Genomic DNA, 22967 nt, shown 5'->3' on the forward strand with positions numbered 1-22967 from the left:
TTCCCTTGAGTCCCATTTGTTGGGGGTCAAGGGAAAGGGAGGGTCTTGCCTTCTCTTTCTGCTCGAGATCCCCATGGACAATTGGTGGACACAGAATGCTGGACTCGATGGGCTTTGGCCCCATTCAGCCTGGCTCTTCTTGGGTTCTTAATCCATGAGATCAAAGCCCCTTCTTCTCCAACCCACGACCCCACATCCCCCCAAATACAACGTGGGGGTCCATCACGCCGGAGATAAGAGGGCCGTTTTAAAGAACACCACGGGGGCATCGGTCGCAAGTACGGTATTCTAGTTTAATAAATAAATAACCTAACACACTGTGGACTAGGGCAGCCGGGTGCTGAGTTCGGAAGCTTGAGCTGGGTCATCCTGCAAAGGTCGTCGAGAGATGTCTCGGGTTCGGATCCTCCCCTTTTCCTCGGGAGACTTAATACCTGTTGGACCAGAGAAGGGAGGAGAGGACAGGTTGGAGAAGAACCTGAGCTTTTCAGGAGTGGGGAGGGGAGAATTGCGGGGGCAAAAACACAGTCTGGAAATAAGTTTTTTTTTTTAAATTAAAGGCCTGTAAAAGCAGTGGTTGTCCACCTGGGAGTCAGGACCCCCTTGGGGGGGGGTCAAACGACCATTTCCCAGGGGTCGCCCAAGGCCCTGGGAAAAGACAAATTTCTGTCTATTCATCTCCCATCTACTCTACCTGTCTTTCTATCCATGTGTCTGTCCATCCATTCATCCAGCCACCATCTCTAATGTTCGTCTCTGTCTCTCTCCTTCTATCCATCCCTCCATCATCTCTTCCACTAATATATGTCTGTCTGTCTGTCTGTTCAACCACCCAACGATAAGGGTTTTTAGATAGTGTTTAAATATTGGATTTGTCTACATTATTTATTATTGCTGTGAGCCGTCCCGAGGGGCAGCAAACAAATCTAATAATAATAATAATAATAATAATAATTATTATTATTATTACTACTACTACTATTACTATTATTAATATTATTATTATTATTATCTACTCAGTCTATCTATCCGTCCTTCCATCCATCCATCCATCCTCTCTCATATGTGTCTCTCTTTCCCTCTATCCATCCGTATCACTCTCTCTATCTATCTATCCATCCCTCCATCATCCCTTCCTCTAAATGCAGTGGTTCTCCACCTGGGGGTTGGGACCCCTTTGTGGAATCGAGGGACCATTTCACAAGGGTCACCTAAGGCCACAGGAAAAGAGAAATTTCCCCTGGTGTTAGGAACTAAAGCTTCTATTCTGGCGCCTTGGAACGTATTTTTACAATCCGAGCAATTGGACGTTTACAGTTGGGGTCCCTCTGACCTTCTGGCCAATCAGCTTCAAGCTCCGTCGGGAGAATTGGCGTTAGACTTATGGTTGGGGGTCACCACAACGTGAGGAGCTGTATTAAGGGGTCTTGCGGCATTAGAAAGGCGGAGAACCACTGCATAAAAGGCCCATGCTAAACCTTGTTAACAAAGCACTAGAATGTGCAGAATTGACTAAGATGACATTGGAACGACAAGATAAAAGATGAAACGGAATTTTATAAAACCTGGGGCAGGTGGTATAATTGGCTTAATAAAAAAACAACAACTGAAAACGGCAATAACTATACAATATAAACTAACACAATAAAATGGACAAGAATTGCTTACCTTTCCATACGGTCCGGAAGAAAAAAAAGGCGGATAAACGTAATTTGACAAGGTTTTCAGTTTATAGTTTGAAAGTAATAAATGAATTGTTAAATTGCTGTATAATAGCAAATGAATGAATGAATGAAAATATTTGAAGGTAACATGAATATAATACTTTAATAAAAGTAAACAAGCATGTAAATAATGTACCGTATTTTTCGGAGTATAAGACGCAACCTTTTCCTCTCTAAAAGGGGCTGATAATTAGGGTGAGTCTTATACTCTGAATGTAGCTTCTCCCCCCCCCCCAACTAGCTACTAACAATCATCCCAGCTCTTACCTTGCAGGCTCTTTCATTGTTTCTCTCTGCAAAGAATGTTTTCCAAGCCCTAAGTCTTTGCAGGGTTTGTTTCATTACTCTAACTTGCTCTGAGTAAGTTTCTTTCCAACCCTAACCAGGTGCTAACGATGTTCCCAGCTCTTACTCACTTGCAAGCTCTTTCATTGTTACTCTCTGCCAAGAATGTTTTCCAAGCCCTAAGGATTTTTCCATTGCTCTACTTGCTCCAAATGTTCCTTTCCAGGTGCTAATGATGTTCCCAGCTCTGGCTTGCAAGCTCTTCCATTGTTACTCTCTCAAAATAATTTGTTTTAAAGCCCTAACCAGGGGATAAAATAATGTCCTGAAACTGACCAGATGTTAGCCAGATAAATACCTGGTAAGCAGCTTCTTTTCCCTATTTTCCTCCCCAAAAAACTAAGGTGCGTCTTATACTCCGAAAAATGCGGTATATATTTATATTGGATATTTATACTATGTCATCGACAGGTTGTAAAAATGGAGTGTCAACAGGATGGTTGATGTGTGTGTTGAATGTTTTCTATGCAATGATTCATACATAGGTATGTATATGTATATAGATGTATAGGTTTATATAATGTTAGACGCATTTATGTCATAAAGATTTACTAGTTTGAAAATCAAAGCCTTGAAAAGAAAGTTTTTGGAGTCACTTCAGCTTGACCTGAACAGCGACCATTGTCATAAACGTGAATCGGTCACCGAGAGTCTGAACACTTGGATCACGTGACCGCCCATGATGCTGCCACGGTCGTTAAAAGTGTGACACACTGTCCTTTAGCCCAGTGTTTCCCAACCTTAGCAACTTGAAGACATCTGGACTTCAACTCCCAGAATTCCCCAGCCAGCATTCGCTGGCTGGGGAATTCTGGGAGTTGAAGTCCAAATATCTTCAAGTTGCTACGTTTGGGAAACACTGCTTTAGCCACTTTGCTCAGGGATGTCATAACTTCGAACGGTCACTAAACGAACCGCTGTAAGTCGAGGACCACCCGTATACGTTGCCTTTTTTTAAAAAAAAATACATTTTGTAAAATCGAAGAAAACTCTACCCATCGAAAGGACATACCTGTAATAGTTTGGCTTAAAAGGCCCGTTTTTGTTCAGCCCCAAATATTTTGCCTGCTCGTCCGACAGTTCCGTCAGGTGGGCGTCGAAGGTGGGCAGGTGAAGGCTCGCGACGTACTCGTCTGCAAGAGAGGATAGGGGCTGGTGAGACTGGAAGGGGCAGGGGAGAAGAAGCCGAAACCCCCGCCAAGCTCCTTCTCTCTCTGTCTCTCTGTCTCATTCAGACCCACACGCAACACACACACACACACTGATATTGTATGAGCAGAGTAATCCTTGTTTACCAAGGTTGTGTACACGTTATTCTCTTAAACAGCAGCAGCAAAGTTGTGAAATGAGCCAAAACTCACTTAGCAAATGTTTCACTTAAACAGCATGAATCCTGGGCTCAATTGTAGTGATAGGTCGAGGATTACCCGTAATAAGAGAATTGGATGGGACCTTGGAGGTCCTCTAGTCTGACGGTTGGAGCAGGAGGCCCAGCCTAAACCATTTCAAAAGGGACTGGACTATAGGTGAACAGTGCAGTCAGGCAGTAGGGAAAGCAGGTAGAATGTTTGGCTGCATAGCAAGAAGTATAACAAGCAGGAAGAGGGAGATTGTGATCCCCTTATATAGAGCGCTGGTGAGACCCCATTTGGAGTACTGTGTTCAGTTCTGGAGACCTCACCTACAAAAAGATATTGATAAAACTGAAGGGGTCCAAAGACGGGCTACAAGAATGGTGGAAGGTCTTAAGCATAAAACGTATCAGGAAAGACTTCATGGACTCCATCTGTATAGTCTGGAGGACAGAAGGGAAAGGGGGGGACAGGATCGGAACATTTAAATATGTTAAAGGGTTAAATAAGGTCCAGGAGGGAAGTGAACACAAGAACAAGGGGGTACAATCTGAGGTTAGTTGGGGGAAAGATCAGAAGCAACGTGAGAAAATATTATTTGACTTGAAAGAGGAGTAGATGCTTGGAACAAACTTCCGGCAGACGTGGTTAGTAAATCCACAGTCATTGAATGTAAACATGCCTGGAATAAACATCCATCCATCCTAAGATAAAATACAGGAAACAGTATAAGGGCAGACCAGATGGACCAGGAGGTCTTATTCTGCTGTCAATCTTCTATGTTCCTATGTTTCTAAAATGGTGTCGGGTCCACTTGGGCAGGCGGGGTCAGACTAGAAGACCTCTAAGGGTCCCTCCAACTCTTATTATTATTCTACGTTCAACGTTTCCTTGGGGAAAGCAGAGGAGAGAGCCGGAGTGCCTTCCAAGGGGGGGAGTCCCGTGCCCACCGCCCCACTTACCCATTTTCTTCGGCAGGAGGTAGACATCCTGCTTGTAGCGACCCTCAGGGGCGTTGTAGAGCTCTATCAAGGCCAGCGCCTGCAAGGCCACAAAGAAGGTGGAAAAAGTCAGGTCCTCCATTTAGGCAAGAAAAACAAAACGCACAGGTACGGTATATGTGATACATTGCACAACAGTAGCAACTGCGAGAGGGACCTTGGAGTCCTAGTGGGCAACCATTGAAATCGGAGCCAGCTGTGTGCAGCAGCTGCCAAAAAAGCCAACACAGTTCCAGGCTGCATTAACAGAGGGATAGAATCAAGATCACGTGAAGTGTTAATACCAATTTATAAGGCCTTGGTAAGGCTACATATGGAATCCTGCGTTCAGTTTTGGTCGCCACAATGCAAAAAGGAGGTTGAGACTCTAGAAAGAGTGCAGAGAAGAGCCACAAAGAGGATGAGGGGACTGGAGGCTCAAACCTATGAAGAACGGTTGCAGGAACTGGGCATGGCGAGTTTAATGAAAAGTAGGACCACGGGAGACATGATACCAGTCTTCCAATATCTCAACAAAGAAGAGGGAGTCAAGCTATTCTCCAAAGCACCTGAGAGTAGGACAAGAATGTTGTGTGCATGTTTTTTTAAAATTATGGGTTTTTAGTTTTAATTATTAGATTTATGTATTATTTATTTATTTTATTATTTAGATTTGTATGCCGCCCCTCTCCGAAGACTCCAAAGATTTGTATTCTACATTGTTTTTTCTATTACTGTTGTGAGCCGCCCCGAGTCTAGTAAGTAAGTAAGTAAGTAAGTAAGTAAGTAAGTAAGTAAGTAAGTAAGTAAGTAAGTAAATAAATAAATAAGCAAGCAAGCAAGCAAGCAAGCAAGCAAGCAATGGGTGGAAACTAAACATTATTATTATTATTATTATTATTATTATTATTATTATTATTATTATTATTATTATTATTATTATTAGTCTTTGAGTGACTCCCGCAAGCCCTGCAGGACCCCCAGAGCAAGAAAAAGCAGAACGGGAAAGAAGCAGAAATCTCAGACTTGCCCACGCCTGGGTTTGAAATTAAAAAATAGAACTGGACTCTCAAAGCCAGAAGGCATCCCGGCCCAAGAGGCAGTGTCCTGGACATCGGCTCCTCCACTGAGAACGAGTCCAGGACCTGCTGTTCCTCCTCCTCCAGCCCATCTGGTCTGCTTAGCATCGAGCAAAGAGCCTCCCCTTTCATCCACGGACGCCAATTCCCAGCCGAGAATGAAAAGGCTTGAATCTCACAGCACGTGGTGGACAGACTGCGCCGTGGTTTCAACTGGGAAACTCTGGAGCATCCTAAACCAAGCCACGTTCAAAAGACGATCAAGCCATCATCGGGCACATAGACACCGACAACGTCTACAATACCGTTCGAAAGAGACAATCCGAAAGCCAAAAAAAGAGGAAATTGCGATCACGTTACAAGCAACTGTGTTCTCTTCGCCAACAGTGTCGAACTTTTCGACAACACTGATAACCCACCTGTCCGTCTCGACTCACCTGAGTGGTGGCTGTGATCGACAGCACAAAGGTTGGCACTGTGGAGCAGCTGAGGTTCAAGAGGCGTCCCTTTGGGGGTGGGGAAGAAAAAGGGAGGAGCGATATGTCAGCACCCGGATTGACTCCTAACGTGGCCCCCCCTGTCGGCCTTCCCAAAGGAGCCTCAAGAAGGGGTCCTCTTCGGCAGGGGTTGTTAAGGGGTGAGCAGAGTGACCCCTGAGTTATCAAGGATGCACAGGCATAAAGGAAAAACGTGGAATCCTAGTGGATATCCAGCATGTAGTCAGGAGATATGAGTGATGGTTCAGTCATGCAAACCAGATGCATTAAAATGCATAGTTAAACAATCCAGTCATGCACAGTTAAACCAGTCAATAACTCCCAATACATATACAATACTACAAGTACATAAACTATCATTGTACACACAGTTCTTACTACAGCAGTCCCAATGAATCAACACAAAATGAGCAGAGAAACACACACACACACACACACACACACAGAGAGAGAGAATCAGGCTTCTGGCTCCCTCTAGTGGCCATCTGCAACACTAACTCTTAAAGCGATAGTGCTTCAATACATACAAGCATTCATTGTTAGCTAAAAATTATATAATGTTATATAATGCTAAAAATAAAGGGAACACTTAAATAGCACATCCTAGATCTGAATGAATGAAATATTCTCATTGAATATTTCATTTGCACAACTATTCAATTTGCACAACAGCAGGTGAAATTGACTGTCGATCAGTGCTGCTTCCTAAGTGGACAGTTTGATTTCACAGATACTCTGTCTTTTAAGTGTTCCCTTTATTGTTTGAGCAGTGTATATTGCCAAACTCAACTGTTATACACATAGTACCAACGTGGGTCTCCAACCTTGGCCAACATTTAAGACTTGGGGACTTCAACTCCCAGAATTCAAAGCTGGCCGAGGAACTCTGGGAGTTGAAGTCCCTAAAGTCTTAAAGTTGGCCAAGGTGGGAGACCCCTGCTCTTCGTCATTGCAGAGGTAGTAGTGAGGGGCCTGCCCACCCCACAAGCCAAGGCCCCGCTCTCAACTCCTCGGCACTGCAGAGGGGCTCACTTACTTCAGCCAGCAAAACGATTCTCTTCCCATCCGGCCAGATGACGTGGTCGACCTGGGACCTCACCCGCTCCCAAGTCAGCTCTGGGGTACGCAAGCTGGCCTGGAAGAGAAGCAGGTCAAAGGGTCAGAACTGCCCAGAGACTCACAAGGGACAGTGGCTAAATATTTCCAGCCTGGTCTGATCCCACTTTGAGGTTGTTGCAAACTCTCCAGTCTAGAACAATTCTTCTCTCTCTTTTTTTTTTAAAAAAGTCTTTATTAATAATAATAATTTAATAATAATAATAATATATTAGATTTGTATGCCGCCCCTCTCCGAAGACTCAGGGCGGCTAAATATTTACACACGCAAAAATTACACAAACAATAACAAAACATGACTTACAAAATGTACGAACATAAAAAGAGGAGGTTCTATATTTACAAATTTCAGACCTTAGGCACTCCACATTTAACATAAATGTCAACCGTTGACCGTTGACCGTTATTTATTACAGCCTACTTGTGTCATTCGAATACCATTTTACACATTTGTGAAGTTTGATGGTACTTGCAATTTGCATCTATTTCTAAATCAAGTTTTTTTCTATAACTGTAAGTAACACGAGCAATTCTTCTCAATGTTAGCCATGTTTAAACCGTGGGGACTTCAGCTCCCAGAATTCCCCAGCCAGGAAGTGGAGGAAGTTGAGAGACACTGGCTTTAAGGAGCTTCCTGTCTGAGATAATACACCCCGGGCCCACTGCAATGGGCCACTTGGGTGGGTGGGTGGGGGGTGGCTCTCTTCAGAGGGAGGGAGGGAGGAAGGAAGGAATAGCCCTTCACGGTGCTTTTCCAGCCCCCTCTAAGAGGTTTACAGAACCGGCCTCTTGCCCCCAACAATCTGGGTCCTCCTTTGACCCACCTGGGAAGAAGGATGGAAGGCCGAGTCAACCTGGAGCCGGTGGTGGGCAGCATTTGCCTGCAATACTGTGTTCTAACCACTGTGGGCATTAAACAAGTCAAGGAAGGAAGGAAGGAAGGGAGGGAGAGGGAAGAGAAGGAAGGAGGGAGGGAGGGAAGGAAGGAAGAGAAGGAAGGAAAGAATGAGGGAAGGAAGAGAAGGAAGGAGGGAGGGAAGGGAGGAAGGGAGAGGGAGGGAACAGGAGGTAGAAGGAAACTGGAAGGAAGAAGGAAGAGAGGAAAGAAGGATAGAAACATTGAGAGAAGGAGGAAAGGAAGGAAGGTGACAAAGAATCAAGGAGTGAAGGAAGGAATAAGAGATAGAAGGAAACTGGAAGGAAGAAGGAAGACAGGAAGCGACTAAGGAGAGAAACAGAGAGGGAGGAAAAGAAGGAAGGCGACAAAGCTTGAGGGAGGGAGGAAGGGAAGATGACAAGGAGGGAAGGAAGAGAAAGAAGGAAGGAAGGAAGGAGGGAAAGGGAAGGAAAGGAAGGAAGGGAAGAAAGGAAGGAATGAGGGAAGGAAGGAAAGAGGAGGAAGGGAAGGGAAGAAAGAAAGAAAGAAAGAAAGAAAGAAAGAAAGAAAGAAAGAAAGAAAAGGAAGCTACATCTTACCACATCTATTTCTGTGTTGGAATGTCCCATGTTACAGACAATGCAGCCGTTCTTCATCCTGTCCAGATGTTCTCTGGTCACCACATTTTTGTTGCCTGCAAAACGAAAACGGGAGATCACCGACTGAGCCCTCAATCCAGACGCTGCATCACACACACACACACCCCGCAAAGGCTGCTGGTCTCGCCTCCTGCCGGTCCCTGGAAGGGGAAGAGCTCCTGGATCAAGACCCCCTCCCAATCCCCCCCTTCTCTCCCCTCCGGAGTTACCTGTGCAGGTGATAACAATGTCCACTTGCCGAATGACTTCGTTGAGTTTCACCAGACGGAAGCCGTCCATGCTGGCAGGAGGGAGGGAGAAAAACAAAGCCTGAGATTCGTGGGGCAGGGGATTCCCCAGAAAAGTCCCACCCCAAAATCTAAGACACCCTCCCACAAATTTTCTTCCTTCTTTTTTTCTTCTTCCCTCCTTCTCCTTCCTTCCTTTCTATCTTTTTCTCCCCTTCTCCTTCCTTTCTTTCTTTCTCCATTTTTTCTTTCTCTCTTTTTCCTTCTTCCTTTCTCCTTCCCTTCTTCTCCTTCCTTTCCTTCTCCCCTTTCTTTCTTTCTTTCTTTTTCTTTATTTCCTTCCTGTTTCTCCCTCTTTCCCTCCTTTTCTTCTTCCTTCCTTTCCTTCCCTTCCTTCCCTCCTCCTCCTTTCTTCCTCCATCCTTTTCTTCTTCCTCCCTTCCTCCTTCCTTTCTTTCTCCCTCCCTCCCTCCCCTCCTCCTCCTCCCTTCCTTTCCTTTCCTCAGCTGGCTAAGGAACTCTGAGAGTTGAAGTCCACAAGACGTAAAGTGGCCAAGCTTGGAGACCCCCTGTAAAGTAGTCCACCCCCCTGCACAAAGTCACCCCCCCCCCCCAAATTCCAGGCCTTACCAGGCTTGAAGGGCACAGATGGGATCGATCTCGGTCACGTAGACGATGGAGCCCATGGCTTTCAGGGCCGCGCAGCATCCTTTCCCCACCTGGAGCAGAAGAGGAGAAGGTCAGGCAGGGGCTTTTGGGGGGGGGGGGGGGCTGAAGGCAAGAAGGCCCTGCCTGGGAATCCATCCCCAGCCATCCCCTGCCCGCCAAACGCAACTGGACTGACCTCTCCGTAGCCGCAGACGACCACCTGCTTCCCTCCAAACATCATGTCGGTGGTCCTTTTCAGGCTGGGGGGGCAGAAAAGAGGAAAAAGGCCCCCATTGATTCCAGGCCCAGCCAGCCCCCACCTCACCATAGCTGGGAATTATAATTGCTGCCAAGACTCAGGTGGAAGGTTTCTGCAGAGGGTTTTGTGGAAAGACACCCTGGTTGCAACAAGCAGAGATTGCAGAATACAAACAGGAGCAAAGGCCCGCACACACACACACACCCGTTCTACGTTCTTTCCCCCATCTCTTTATGGACTGTAGGGTCAACTGGAACGTCCAGTCAGCTCGCTGCAGTGGGAGATTTGCAGGGGCCTACAGGGGAAGGATCAGCTTAGAGAGGGCTGGAAAAGCACCGGGAAGCGACATATAAGTCTCAATGCTACTGCTATCTCCTAAAACGTCTCTTCGCGGCTTCTGATCACTCTGGATTCTGGCTTTTTTCCTTCGACGTCCTAATTTCTGACAGGTGATCTGCGAGAAGGCCACCCCCCCTCCCCGTCCGCCCCAAATGGCTCTGCAGAAAAGAACGTGCTTCCTTTCGGAGGGAAGCCCCTTCTGCTTGCGACGGTCGTGCCCTATATTCCCGTCTATTTTTAGCCAGTGTGGAAAACAGGTTAACAAACGCGGAGGAAGAGCGACTCCCCCTTTCTAATCGTGGTCCCCACGGGACGAAGCCGGGACGCTGCTCCAGTTTCTGACCCCCAGAGGAGCCCAATTCCTTTCCTTTTATTTATGACCTGTGTTTTCTAAGGCCACTCAATCAGAATAGAGCTGGAAGGGACCCTGGAGGTCTTCTAGTCCAACCCCCTATCTTTCCAGGCAAACGGGGGTCCAATCTCATCTTGATGATGGAGCACCCACAACTTCTGCAGCTTGAGTATGTGGGTTGGACTAGAAGATCTACAAGGACCTTTATAACTCTACGGACTGCACCAGTACTGCACTCTACATGGGGCGACCTCTGAAAAGTGTTCGGAAACTTCAGGTCGTGCAGAATGCAGCTGCGAGAGCAGTCATGGGCTTACCTAGGTATGCCCATGTTACACCCACACTCCGCAGTCTGCATTGGTTGCCGACCAGTTTCCGGTCACAATTCAAAGTGTTGGTTATGACCTATAAAGCCCTTCATGGCATCGGACCAGACTATCTCCGGGACCCCCTTCTGCTGCACGAATCCCAGCGACCAGTTAGGTCCCACAGAGTGGGCCTTCTCTGGGTCCCGTCAACGAAACAATGTCGTTTGGCGAGCCCCAGGGGAAGAGCCTTCTCTGTGGCGGCCCCAACCCTCTGGAACCAGCTCCCCCCCCGGAGATTAGAACTGCCTCCACCCTCCTTGCCTTTCGTAAAGTTCTTAAGACCCATCTCTGCTGTCAGGCATGGAATTGAGACATCTCCCCCGGGCCTATACAGTTTATACATGGTATGTTTGTGTGTATGCTTGCTTTTAATAATGGGGTTTTTAGTGTTTTTTAAATTATTAGATTTGTTCTTACATTGTCTTTGTTGTTGTTGTGAGCCGCCCCGAGTCTACGGAGAGGGGCGGCATACAAATCTAATAAGTAAGTAAGTAAGTAAGTAAGTAAGTAAGTAAGTAAGTAAGTAAGTAAGAAATAAATAAACAAATAAAACAAACAAACAAACAAACAAACTCTAACCACTTCATCTCCAAGGCTGTTGTAAAAAGATAGTAAATATCTATCTAGAGATAGATACAGATGTAGATGTTGATAGAGAAGAGACAGACAGACAGACAGACAGATGAGAGAGATGGATAGATGGATGAATGGATATAGATATAGATGTAGATATAGGTGATACAGATATATAGATATAGCAGCAATAGCATTTAGACTTAAATACCGTTTCACAATGCTTTACAGCCCTCTCTAAGCAGCTTACCGAGTCAGCCTCTTGCCCTCAACAATCAAGGGGACACAATCTGAAGTTAGTTGGGGGAAAGATCAGAAGCAACGTGAGAAAATATTATTTTACTGAAAGAGTAGTAGATCCTTGGAACAAACTTCCAGCAGACGGGGTTGGTCAATCCACAGTCACTGAATTTAAACATGCCTGGGATAAACATAGATCCATCCTAAGATAAAATAGAAAAAATAGTATAAGGGCAGACTAGATGGACCAGGAGGTCTTTTTCTGCCGTCAGTCTTCTATGTTTCTATGTTTAATCTGGGTCCTACGCCTTCTGGTGGCAAGCTGTTCCCCTGGTTAATTGTTCTCAGTTGTCAGGAGGTTTCTCCTTAACTCCAACTGGCCTTATAAATAGAAGGATAAAGCAATAAGGCCCTGAAGGTGGGCAGATATGCTCACACGCACATACGTAAATTGGGGGGGGGGGGGGAATAGAACAGAACAGAATAACATAGCTTGAAGGATCCTTGGAGGTTATGTAGCCCAACCCCCTGCTCAAGCAGCAGACCCTACACTATTGGAGACAAATGGTTGTCCAAACTCTTCTTAAAAATCTCCAGTTTGGAGCACCCACAAATTCTGGTGGCAAATTGTGATCCCGCTATATAGAGCGCTGGTGAGACCCCATTTGGAATAATACTGTGTCCAGTTCTGGAGACCTCACCTACAAAAAGATATGGATTAAATTGAAGGGGTCCAAAGACGGGCTACAAGAATGGTGGAAGGTCTTAAGCATAAAACGTATCAGGAAAGACTTCATGAACTCAATCTGTAGAGTCTGGAGGACAGAAGGGAAAGGGGGGACATGATAGAAACATTTAAATATGTTAAAGGGTTAAATAAGGTTCAGGAGGGAAGTGTTTTTAATAGGAAAGTGAACACAAAAACAAGGGGACACAATCTGAAGTTAGTTAGGGGAAAGATCAAAAGCAATGTGAGAAGAAAATATTATTTTACTGGAAGAGTAGTAGATGCTTGGAACAAATTTCCAGCAGACATGGTTGGTAAATCCACAGTCACTGAATTTAAACATGCCTGGGATAAACATATATCCATCCTAAGATAAAATAGAAAAAATAGTATAAGGGCAGACTAGATGGACCATGAGGTCTTTTTCTGCCGTCAGTCTTCTATGTTTCTAAGTTGTTGCACTAGTTAATAGTTCTCATTTTCAGGAAATAAGTGTTGCTAATTTAGCTGCAGCAATTCCCTTACGAACTGGGGTGGTGGTGATGGTGGGGAAAGTCCCTGTAATACAGTTCTGCAGAGGAACCACTGAGTCTGTCATCTGCACCTCCATAACTGTCTGGTTCAGTCCTGCAACCCAACAAGACTGACACAGACTTCAGAGGAGAATCAGAACTGCAGGAAAAACAGTGGCTGCCCACCTGCCTTCCATTGAGGACCTGTAGACTGCAAAAAGAGGGCTGTGGAAATATTGACTGACCCCTCGCATCCTGGACATAAACTGTTTCAACTCCTACCCTCAAAACGTCGCTACAGAGCACTGCACACCAAGACAACTAGACACAAGAAGAGTTTTTCCCCGAACGCCATCACTCTGCTAAACAAATAATTCCCTCAACACTGTCAAACTTTTTACTAAGTCTGCACTTCTATTTATACTAGTTTTTTCTCATCATTCCTTTCACCCATTTCCTCCCATGTTGACTGTATGACTGTGACTTGTTGCTTGTATCCTTCAGATTTTTATTAATATTGATTGTTTCTTCATTGCTTATTTGACCCCTATGACAATCCTCAAGTGTTGGACCTGATGATTCTTGACAAATGTATCTTTTCTTTTATGTCCACTGAGAGCATCTGCACCAAAGACAAATTATTGTGCGTCCAATCACACTTGGCCGATAATGGGACAAATCTCAATTCACAACTGTCTTGCTCGGCAACGTAAATTTCAGGCTCCCTCCCTTGTGGCCTTTACGGCGAGGGCCACCTACAGAACCTTCGTAGAAGATGTCCACAGCAGGAATGGGGGACACCTACCTGTTGTGGTTAGCTCTGGCCCAGCTCCTGCCCCAAGGACTGTAGATGTGGGGGAGACATCCACATGCTGCAGGCCTGTTTTGCCCCCCCCCCGGTGGAATCTGCTGATGAAGGCTCCTCTGACCAAGAAGACATGAGTGACAGGGAGGAGGAGAATGGGGCAGACAGCTCAGAAGGAGATCAATTCTCTAGCTCCTCCTTGGATTCAGAACAAGAGTTAATGATACAGCCACGCATGCGGAGAGCGATGCATAGGCAGCAACAACTGAGAGATTATTATCAGAGAAAATGAGGCCACCTGTGGTTGGGTGGGGCAGTGGTCATTAGTGAGGCTGCTATAAAGAGCAGCCTGTGGGTTTGGCCATTGTGGAGGATTATCTGATCGTTGTGTTTTGTGACTGCTTTAGTGACTTTGACCTTTTGTGTGCTGATTTTCCCCCGCTTTGAAACTAAACCAGAGCAAAGTGTGTTTCACTTTGTGGAAGAGGAAGGACTGTGAATTGCCTCACAGCTGCAAGCTAAGTATCACAGAACTGATAAGGGACTTGTACCAATTACCAGTTTGTTTGGAGACAAGGGCTCTTTGCTATACCAAAAGAGGGCTTGGTTTAAGTGAATTGTCATTATAAAGAACATTGTTTTGAATTTTTAAACGTGTGTGTGTCTGAAATTTGTACCTGTGAATTTTTGGGAGGATTCCACCAGAGAGCCCGACAGAACACCTACCCGTCCAGAATAGATTCCCGGCAGCAGTACAAGTTGTCGAACTTCTGTTTGGTGACCGAATCGTTGACGTTCATGGCGGGAACGCACAGCTTGCCGGCCTTCGAGAGTTGGTACAACCTGGCAAGAGAGTTGGGGAATTAAAAAAAACGCAAACAAAAAGCACCACAACCAGGAGTTTCTCACAATTCCCTTCGCTCGGAGATGAAATGTGTCAGGGTTAACACCTTGCACAACTATTTCATTTCCACAACAGCCTGTGAAATTGACAGTCAATCAGTGTTGCTTCCTAAGTGGACAGTTTGATTTCACAGAAGTTGGATTTATTTGAAGTTATATTTATTTGAGCAGTGTATATTGCTATGTACTGATTCTGTGTTTTTTTATCCATGTATGTTTTTATTTTAAGGAGGAGAAAAATAAAAAACGTATACCTCCCCAAAAATAAACCGTCACATTCACTCAATGCTTAGGTGACTCGGTTAACACTGAATGCAACAAGAAAAGTAATAAAACAGAGGAAAAACTCACCCTTGACACTTAGCAACATAAATTTTGGGCTCCATTTGACTCGTGGTTGTAGGGAAATAAAATGTTCTCAAGGATACAATGGCCGCCCCATCTCAAGTACAATTTACCTGTGAACTCCGGTGACGCTTTCTTCAACGATGCCTTTGATTTTCTTGAACATGTTTGGGTATTTCTTGTAGATCCAGTGTGTGAGGTCTCCACCATCATCCAGGATCTGCAAGCCAACGTTGACCACAGGTAAATGCGACTGTTTGACTAGGATGACAACTTTACCTAATCCTACGTAGCTTCTGCTCCGGTAATCTCACAATACTAATCAGAGCATAGAAAAATTTCACCAGGCCAATCCTTGAATACAGCTCATCTGTCTGGAACCCACACCGCGTTTCGGACATAGAAAGCGTCCAGAGATACTTTACTAGAAGTGTCCTCCACTCCTCCACTCGCAACAGAATCCCCTACACAATTAGACTTACAATCCTAGGTTTAGAAAGCTTAGAACTACGTCGCCTTAAATGCGACCTAAGCATAGCCCATAAAATCATCTGCTACAACGTCCATCCTGTCAACGACCCCTTCAGCTTCAACCACAACAACACACGAGCACACAACAGATACAAACCTAAAGTAAACCGCTCTAAACTCGACTGCAGGAAATACGACTTTAGTAACTGGATATTATTATTATTATTATTATTATTATTATTATTATTATTTATTAGATTTGTATGCTGCCCCTCTCCGAAGACTCGGGGCGGCTCACAACAGTAATAAAAACAATATAGCAGTGGAACAAATCTAATATTAAAAAACATATAAAACCCTATCATTATTTAAAAATGATACTATCTGTTGAAACTATCTGCCTGGAACTCACTATCAGACTCTGTAGTATCATCATCTAACCCCCAAAACTTTACCCTTAGACTACCCACCGTTGACCCCTCCCGATTCCTAAGAGTTCAGCAAGGGGCGTGCATAAGTGCACCAGCGTGCCTTCTGTCCCCTGTCCTCATGTTTCTCTTTTTACTAGTATCGTGTATATAAATATTATTATATCCTTGTATGATTTAACTTTTTTATTAGTTAATCAAAGTATAAAATACAAAGGAAAAAAACCATGGGAAAGTTAAGAAGAGAAGAAGGGAAAGAGAAGGGATATAATTTAACAGGAGAAAAATAAGAAAAAGGCACCAACGTTGAAGGCAGCAACATTAGAACCACATTTCTGTAAGAATAAGCCCGTTCTAGTTTGCACAAACAGAATCAAAGTTTCATCTTTTTTTCCCCCCTCATTGCAAACACAAAATCCAGAATCAGATTAACCATTTCTGCTTCTCTTTCCTGGGGTGTGTGGGTGTGGGTGTGATATATCATTCATTCCCTTACTTTCAAATCTAGTCCATAATATTTTACAAAATTTTGGAATATTGTTCAGCATTACTTAAAAGAACCAGCAGACATGTGTAAACGTATGTACGTATTTCATACATACAAAACTAACTGAAAGCTTTCTATCAGTACATATATCATTTTTTTCTGCAAAAAGTTTTTTATTTTTTTCATAAATGTTTTTCATCAATAGTGGCCACAACACATATAGGCCCCGTTCCCACACACCCCTCCCTCCCACTCAAGGCTCCAGCTCATTAATCTTCAGTTAATTAAGAATGTTGTATAATCCACTTCTCCTTCTTGAAGTGCCACAATAAATTAAGAGTGGCATTTTCTGGCAATATCTTTTCTGGGAAAAAGAGAACGTGGTATGCAGCCTAAATTGGCCCGTTCTTGGGGAAGGTCTTTTAGCCAGCACAAGAGCCCGACAGGATCTACAAGTCCTCGGAGAGGGGCGGCATACAAATCTAACTTATTATTATTATATATAATATATATATATATATATGTGTATATACCCGTGAAAATTTACGAAAACAAATATATATATATATATATATAAAATGATAGATAGATAGATAGATAGATAGATAGATAGATAGATAGATAGATAGATAGATAGATAGATAGATTGGATTTGTATGCCGCCCCTCTCCGTAGACTCGGGGCGGCTAACAACAATGATAAAAAACAGCATGTAACAATCCAATTAATAAAACTAAAAACCCTTATTATAAAACCAAACATACACACAGACATACCATGCATAACTTATAATGGCCTAGGCCCTAGGGGGAAGGAATATCTCAACTCCCCCATGCCTGGCGGTATATAAATGAGTCTTGAGTAGTTTGCGAAAGACAGGGAGAGTGGGGGCAGTTCTAATCTCCGGGGGGAGTTGGTCCCAGAGGGCCGGGGCCACCAGAGAGAAGGCTCTTCCTCTGGGGCCCGCCAACTGACATTGTTTAGTCGACGGGACCCGGAGAAGGCCAACTGTGTGGGACCTTATCGGTCGCTGGGATACGTGCGGTAGCAGGCGGTTCCGGAGGTAATCTGGTCCAATTATTATTATCATTATCATTATTATTATTTCTTTAGAGCCTCCATCTTTGATGTTTGCCTACAGATGGCAGGATCTGATGTCGAGAGGGTGGCGAATATGGTCTGGTTAGCATCCTTGGTGCTTTTGGAGTTTGGTGGTTTTTCCCTGTGGACGTTTCATAGCCCAACTAGGTAACGTTATCAGTGCAAAGGAGTGTGGAGTTTGGGAATGTGACCGTGTTGGGTACGGAAAGGTCTGCAAGGAAACAACCAAGCTCAGAGAGCATCAAGGACCACACAGTAGTTTACTTGGACTTCAGTAAGGCATTTGACAAAGTAGACCATAGGTTCCAGGTAGCATCCACACTAAATCAGAGTCCAAATCAAAGAACTCCTCAACAGTGAAAATGTAGAAATAACGTAATAACAAAATTGCTTCTATATCAGACACCTTATGTGATGGAGAAAAACGAAGCATATTTTTGGAATCAGCACATCAAACTCCATAAAACAGACATGTTACCTCTGATGATGATGATTTTTGTGTGTGTTGACCAGTGTCATGAGGACACCTCCAATTCTGAACCTACCATTCCTACCAGAAGAAGCGTTAACATCTCAATGTACTTGCCACCCAGCACAAGTCAACATTTTGGCTCAGGATCATGGAAACATTACGTTCCGGTCCACTGCCCTGTCCAAAAACTCTCATTAACCTTTCCCAGCACCCGCCTGCTTCCCACATTGCCCCCCTCCAATGAATAATCCAAACCTCCAGGGCCCTAAGGGTGGGGCACCCAGAGGTCACCACTAGGCCTGTGCTGTAATTATATATGTTATTTTCTCCAAATAATACCTGCAAGGTAGGTAAGTAATAAGCCTATTAACAACATCATTACTCTTTAACAAGCAACTCCCGTGACCTGAGAACCGGGGAAAGGTTAGTGAGGTCATCTAGTTCAACCCTGTGCTGAGAACAGAATTCATGGAAGCTTCTCTGGAAAATTGGCCCCAAAGAAGGAGAGTCGGTCCGTGTTTGTAGGTCCGCAGTCGCAGACTTTGGCTCCCGGCGCTCACCATGTTGGGCTGCCAGCCTTCGACGTTGACGCATCGGTCAATGCACCACCAGAAATCGTCCTCGGATTCTCCTTTCCAAGCAAAGACAGGAAACCCTGGAAGAGAAACTTATTTTCATCTCGATGTATACTGGTTCTTATACGTTGTGAGCCGCCCCGAGTCTTCGGAGAGGGGCGGCATATAAATTTAATAAATAATAATAATTAAGAAAACAGTAATTGCCAGATACATTGGAAATGTAGAAATAGCGCAATAACAAAGATGCTTCAGAAAATAATATCATAGACAAAATCTACAGAGGTGCAGGAATTCATAGGATGACCACGGAGATCAAGGAAACTAATAACTCAGAATACTATGAGATTTGGAATAATTCAAATATAATTGGATTGGCAACAAAGGTAAAAAGTGTGAAAGGATGTATAAAAAACGAGAAATAAATATATGTATCTATAAAGAGGTGATATAAGAAATGTAACAAATATATGAAATTGGGCATAGATCTGTATGAAGCTATAGTAATGTTTTTAAAACTTGGGAAAACTAATAAATGTTATTTTTTTAAAAATTGCTTCTATGTGATGGAGCAAAACAAAGCATATCAAACTCCATCAAACAGACATTTGACTTTTGCTGATGTGTTGGCCAGTGTAATAGATGATGGATGAATGGATGGAGGGATCAGGGCTGAGCCCCTTCCGTCCCGGTACCCTCACCCACCTTGGGGGGGAGTTTGGGGGGGACAGCCCCTCCCTCGAGAAAGACCAAGCCTTCCTTACCGTTCTCAGCCAAGGCAGCTGCCACTTCGTTGAGGGTGGAGTAGATGTTGCAAGCAGCCCACCGGCACTGAGCCCCCAGGGCGCTGAGGGTCTCCATCAGAACCTGCGTTCAAGGGCAACGGTGAGGAAGGGGCTCCGGAATTGCCAGGGCGATTGCTCAACCCCACCATCACACACCACCACTACCCCTCCACTCCACTCCAATCCAGCCAAAGCCACCTGCTGGGTTTCATTCAAACGTGGACTTTGACTCCCAAAATTCTTTGGATGGATGGAAGGAAGGGAGGGAGGGAGGGAGGAGACGAAGAAAAGGAGGGAGGGAAGAGGAAGGAGGGAAGAAGAAAAGGAAGGAGGCAGGCAAGGAGGAAGGAAGGAAGGAAGGAAAGGAGGAAGGAAGGAGGAAGAAGGAAAGGAGGGAGGGAAGAGGAAGGAGGGAAGAAGAAAAGGAAGGAGGCAGGCAAGGAGGAAGGAAGGAAGGAAGGAAGGAAAGGAGGAAGGAAGGAGGAAGAAGAAAAGGAGGGAGAGAGGGAAGAGGAAGGAAGAAAGGAGAAGAAAAAAAGGAGGGAGGAAGGAAGGAAAGCAAAGAAGAAAAGGAGAGAAGGAGGGAGGGAGGGAGAAAGGAAGGAAAGAAGGGAGGGAGGGAGAAAGGAAGGAAAAGAAAAAAAAGAGAGAGGGAGGGAGCCTTTTACGACATTTCTTGCTGCAACTGTTAACTGAATCACTGTCGTTGATAAGTTGTGTAACCCAGTCGTTAAGTGAATTCCCCGTTGACTTTGCTAGTGAAAAGGTCGTTAAAAGAGGATCGTGTGACGCTCTCCCACCCCACCCTACCGATGGGACACTGCGACTGTCATAAATACGAACCGGCTGAATTTCGAACCCGCGACCAAGTGAAAAAATGATCCCTAAGTCACATTTTTTAGCCCTCTTGTGACTTGGAATGGTCACTAAGCGAGCCGTTGTAAGTCGAGGGCTACATCGAGGGAGCATCTTCCGAGGCGGAGGTGACTTCTCGAGGTGGGGTTTTCTGGACCAGTTGATCCCACCTCTGGGGGATCGACACCCCCCCCTCGGGGGAAATAAAACCGCCCAGACAGTGACAGAGAGCGCCCGGAGGGACTTACGGCGGTTTGAGCCGTGATGTGGGTGCAACCCACGATCTTGGCTCCGGCCAGCGGCTTCTCCCCCTGGGCGCGTTTCCTCAAGGCCATGAGGGCTGGCATCTCTGCGGGAAAGGAGAGAAGGACACGAGAGGGTCAGCGGGAGGCAGGGGGACAAGGGTTGGAAAAGAAAACAAACCTATATAAAATAAAAATGTAAGTGTCTGTTCGTGATCTAGCCCTTCCTCCCTCCCCTTCCTTCTCCTTCCTCCCTTCCTCTTCGGTTCTCCCCTTCCTTCCTTCCTTCTCTTTTTCTTCTTCCTTCCTTCCTTCCTTTCCCCCCTCCCCCTTCCTTCTCCTTCCTTTCTTCTTTCTCCCTTCTCCTTCCCTCCCACCCTCCTCTTCCCTTCCCCTCCATTCCTTCCTCCCCTTCTTTCCCCTTTCTACTTTCCCTTTTTCTCTCCTTCCTTCCTTCCCTCCCTTCCCTTTCCTTCCTTCTTTCTTTCTCCTTTTCTCTCCTTCCTTCTTTCCTTCCCTCCCTTCTCCTCTTCCCTTCCCCTCCATTCCTTCCTTTCCTTCCTTCTTTCCTCTTTTCTCTCCTTCCTTCTTTCCTTCCTTCCCTCCCTCCTCCTCTTCCCTTCCTTCCTTCCTCCCCTCCCTTCCCCTTCCTTTCTTCCCTTTTCTCTCCTTCCTTCTTTTTTCCCCCTTTTCTCTCCTTCCTTTCCTTTCCTTCCTAACTCCCTCCCTCCCAACCTCAAGATCACACTTTTTGCCGCTTTGCTTTCTCCCTTGTTTTGGCAGCCAAAAAGAGACCGCTGGGGAGTTCGCCCGATCCCTTTTGTCGCTCCGGCAAGCAAAACAGTCCAACAGTCATTTGATCGGCGTCAAAGAGATTAAGGCAGAGCAAGAACCGAGGTGGGGGGGGGGTAAAAAAAGAGGTTGGGGGGGCCTGGAAGGCGTTCCCTCCCACCCCCGAATTAAAAGAACACTTAGGGAGTTTTTAAAAGACAAAACAAACACATTTTGAACGGCGTAACAAGGACACGAGCGTAACACAATGTGCAGGGCTGGGTTCCCACGACCTGCAGAGACGAGGGAGGGTCGAACGATAGGTGCCCAACCCACAAAACGCCCCCCACTTCTTCTGGGGTGGATCTGGGAATTTCAGCCACTGGAAGATCACGTACCAGTTGAGGAAGAGGTCGGGGGGGGGGGAGACGGGAAATGTCTGTCGGTCTCTCGGTCTGTCTACCCACCCATCTACTTTCTCTGTCTCTCCGTCCACCATCTCTAGTGTCTGTCTCTCTTTCCCTCTTTCCCTCTATCCATTCTTATCTATCTCTCTACCTCTCTATCCATCCATCCGTCCATCATCCCAGTTTGCAGAGAGGGGCGGCATATAAATCCAATAAATCAAATCTCTAATGTCCGTCTGTCTGTCTCTCTCTCTCCTACCATCCCTCCATCATCTCTTCCTCTAATATATGTCTGTCTGTCTGTTCACCCACCCATCTACCCAATCTATCTGTCCGTTCGTCCATCCATCCAATATCTGTCTGTCTCTCTGCCTCTCTATCCCTTCCTCCTTCCATCATCTCTAATGTCTGTCTATCCATCCCCCCATCTACCCTATCTGTCTGTCTTTCCATCCATGTGTCCAATCCGTCTGTCCATCCATCCATCATCTCTAATGTCCGCCAGCCGGGACGGTCTCCCTCACCTTGTTCTGCGATTTCGATCTCCCGGCGCCCGAAATCGGCCTGCTTGATGTTTTTCACGCAGAAGTCGCTGCCCCCCTTGGTGCTCTTCTGCTGCTTGTCCCTGGGAGAGGTCTCGTCATCGGAGCTGTCGGTGTAGGAGGCAGCTGGGGAGAACAGAGGGGCAGAGAAGGACGTTGAGGAGTGGGCTGGGACAAAAGCTACTTGTAGTAAAAACCGAGGAGCAAAAAGGGGATCTTTGGGCATCTAACCTTTGGAACATCTTGCCACTAGAGTGAGGGAAGATCTGCCCCGTTTCCAATACTCTGGGCCTCCTGAAAGGGCGCCAAAACCTGGCTCTTCCAGCTGTCCTTGGGGTCCTGATGCGCCAACATTAGAAGGTTTTAAGAAGATGTTGGACGACCACTTGTCTGAAGTAGTGTAGGGTTTCCTGCCCAAGCCGGGGGTTGGACTAGAAGACCTCCAAGGTCCCTTCCGTCTCTGTCATTCTACATCTCTTTGCCTTGTTGCCTGAGATAATCCCCACATGTAATCCAGGTGCCACAAAAAGTGGTTAACTGTAACCACGATGAGTTGGGTCCCTAACAGTGGTTCTCAACCTGGGGGTTGGGACCCCTTTGCGGGTCGAATGACCGTTTTGCAGGGGTCACCTAAAACCATGAGAAAGACAAGTTTCCCAGGGTTTTAGGAGCTAAAGCTTCTATTCTGGCGCCTGGGAACATATTTTTACAATCCGACCAATCGGGCGTTGACAGTGGGACTGTCCCTTTGACCTTCCTGCCAATCAGCTTAAAGCTCTGTTGGGGGAATTGGTGCCGGACTTATGGTTGGAGTCACCACAACATGAGGAGCTGTATTAAGGGGTCGCGGCATTAGAAACATAGTAACATAGAAGATTGACGGCAGAAAAAGACATGCGCTCCT

The 22967-nt window shown here is 45.6% G+C and overlaps 1 protein-coding gene across 2 annotated transcripts in view; it reads right to left on the reverse strand.

Annotated features, from left to right (window-relative positions):
- Window positions 1–279: 279 nt before the first annotated feature.
- AHCYL2 (adenosylhomocysteinase like 2) overlaps window positions 280–22967 on the reverse strand; it is a 77494-nt gene continuing 54806 nt past the window's right edge. For both annotated transcript variants that reach the window (XM_070754502.1, XM_070754503.1), the window contains exons 3-17: window positions 22046–22189; window positions 20350–20450; window positions 19226–19328; window positions 18447–18541; window positions 15041–15147; window positions 14406–14522; window positions 9701–9764; window positions 9487–9575; window positions 8839–8909; window positions 8570–8664; window positions 7014–7112; window positions 5918–5986; window positions 4384–4462; window positions 3082–3202; window positions 280–434 (exon numbers count right to left, since the gene is read on the reverse strand). In XM_070754502.1, coding sequence (XP_070610603.1) covers window positions 428–434; window positions 3082–3202; window positions 4384–4462; window positions 5918–5986; window positions 7014–7112; window positions 8570–8664; window positions 8839–8909; window positions 9487–9575; window positions 9701–9764; window positions 14406–14522; window positions 15041–15147; window positions 18447–18541; window positions 19226–19328; window positions 20350–20450; window positions 22046–22189 — 1361 coding nt within the window. In that variant the 3' untranslated portion in view covers window positions 280–427. The remainder of the gene's footprint in view (window positions 435–3081; window positions 3203–4383; window positions 4463–5917; window positions 5987–7013; window positions 7113–8569; window positions 8665–8838; window positions 8910–9486; window positions 9576–9700; window positions 9765–14405; window positions 14523–15040; window positions 15148–18446; window positions 18542–19225; window positions 19329–20349; window positions 20451–22045; window positions 22190–22967) is intronic.

The sequence above is a fragment of the Erythrolamprus reginae genome, chromosome 6 (genome assembly GCF_031021105.1).
Source record: "Erythrolamprus reginae isolate rEryReg1 chromosome 6, rEryReg1.hap1, whole genome shotgun sequence".
Classification (NCBI taxonomy): domain Eukaryota; kingdom Metazoa; phylum Chordata; class Lepidosauria; order Squamata; family Dipsadidae; genus Erythrolamprus; species Erythrolamprus reginae.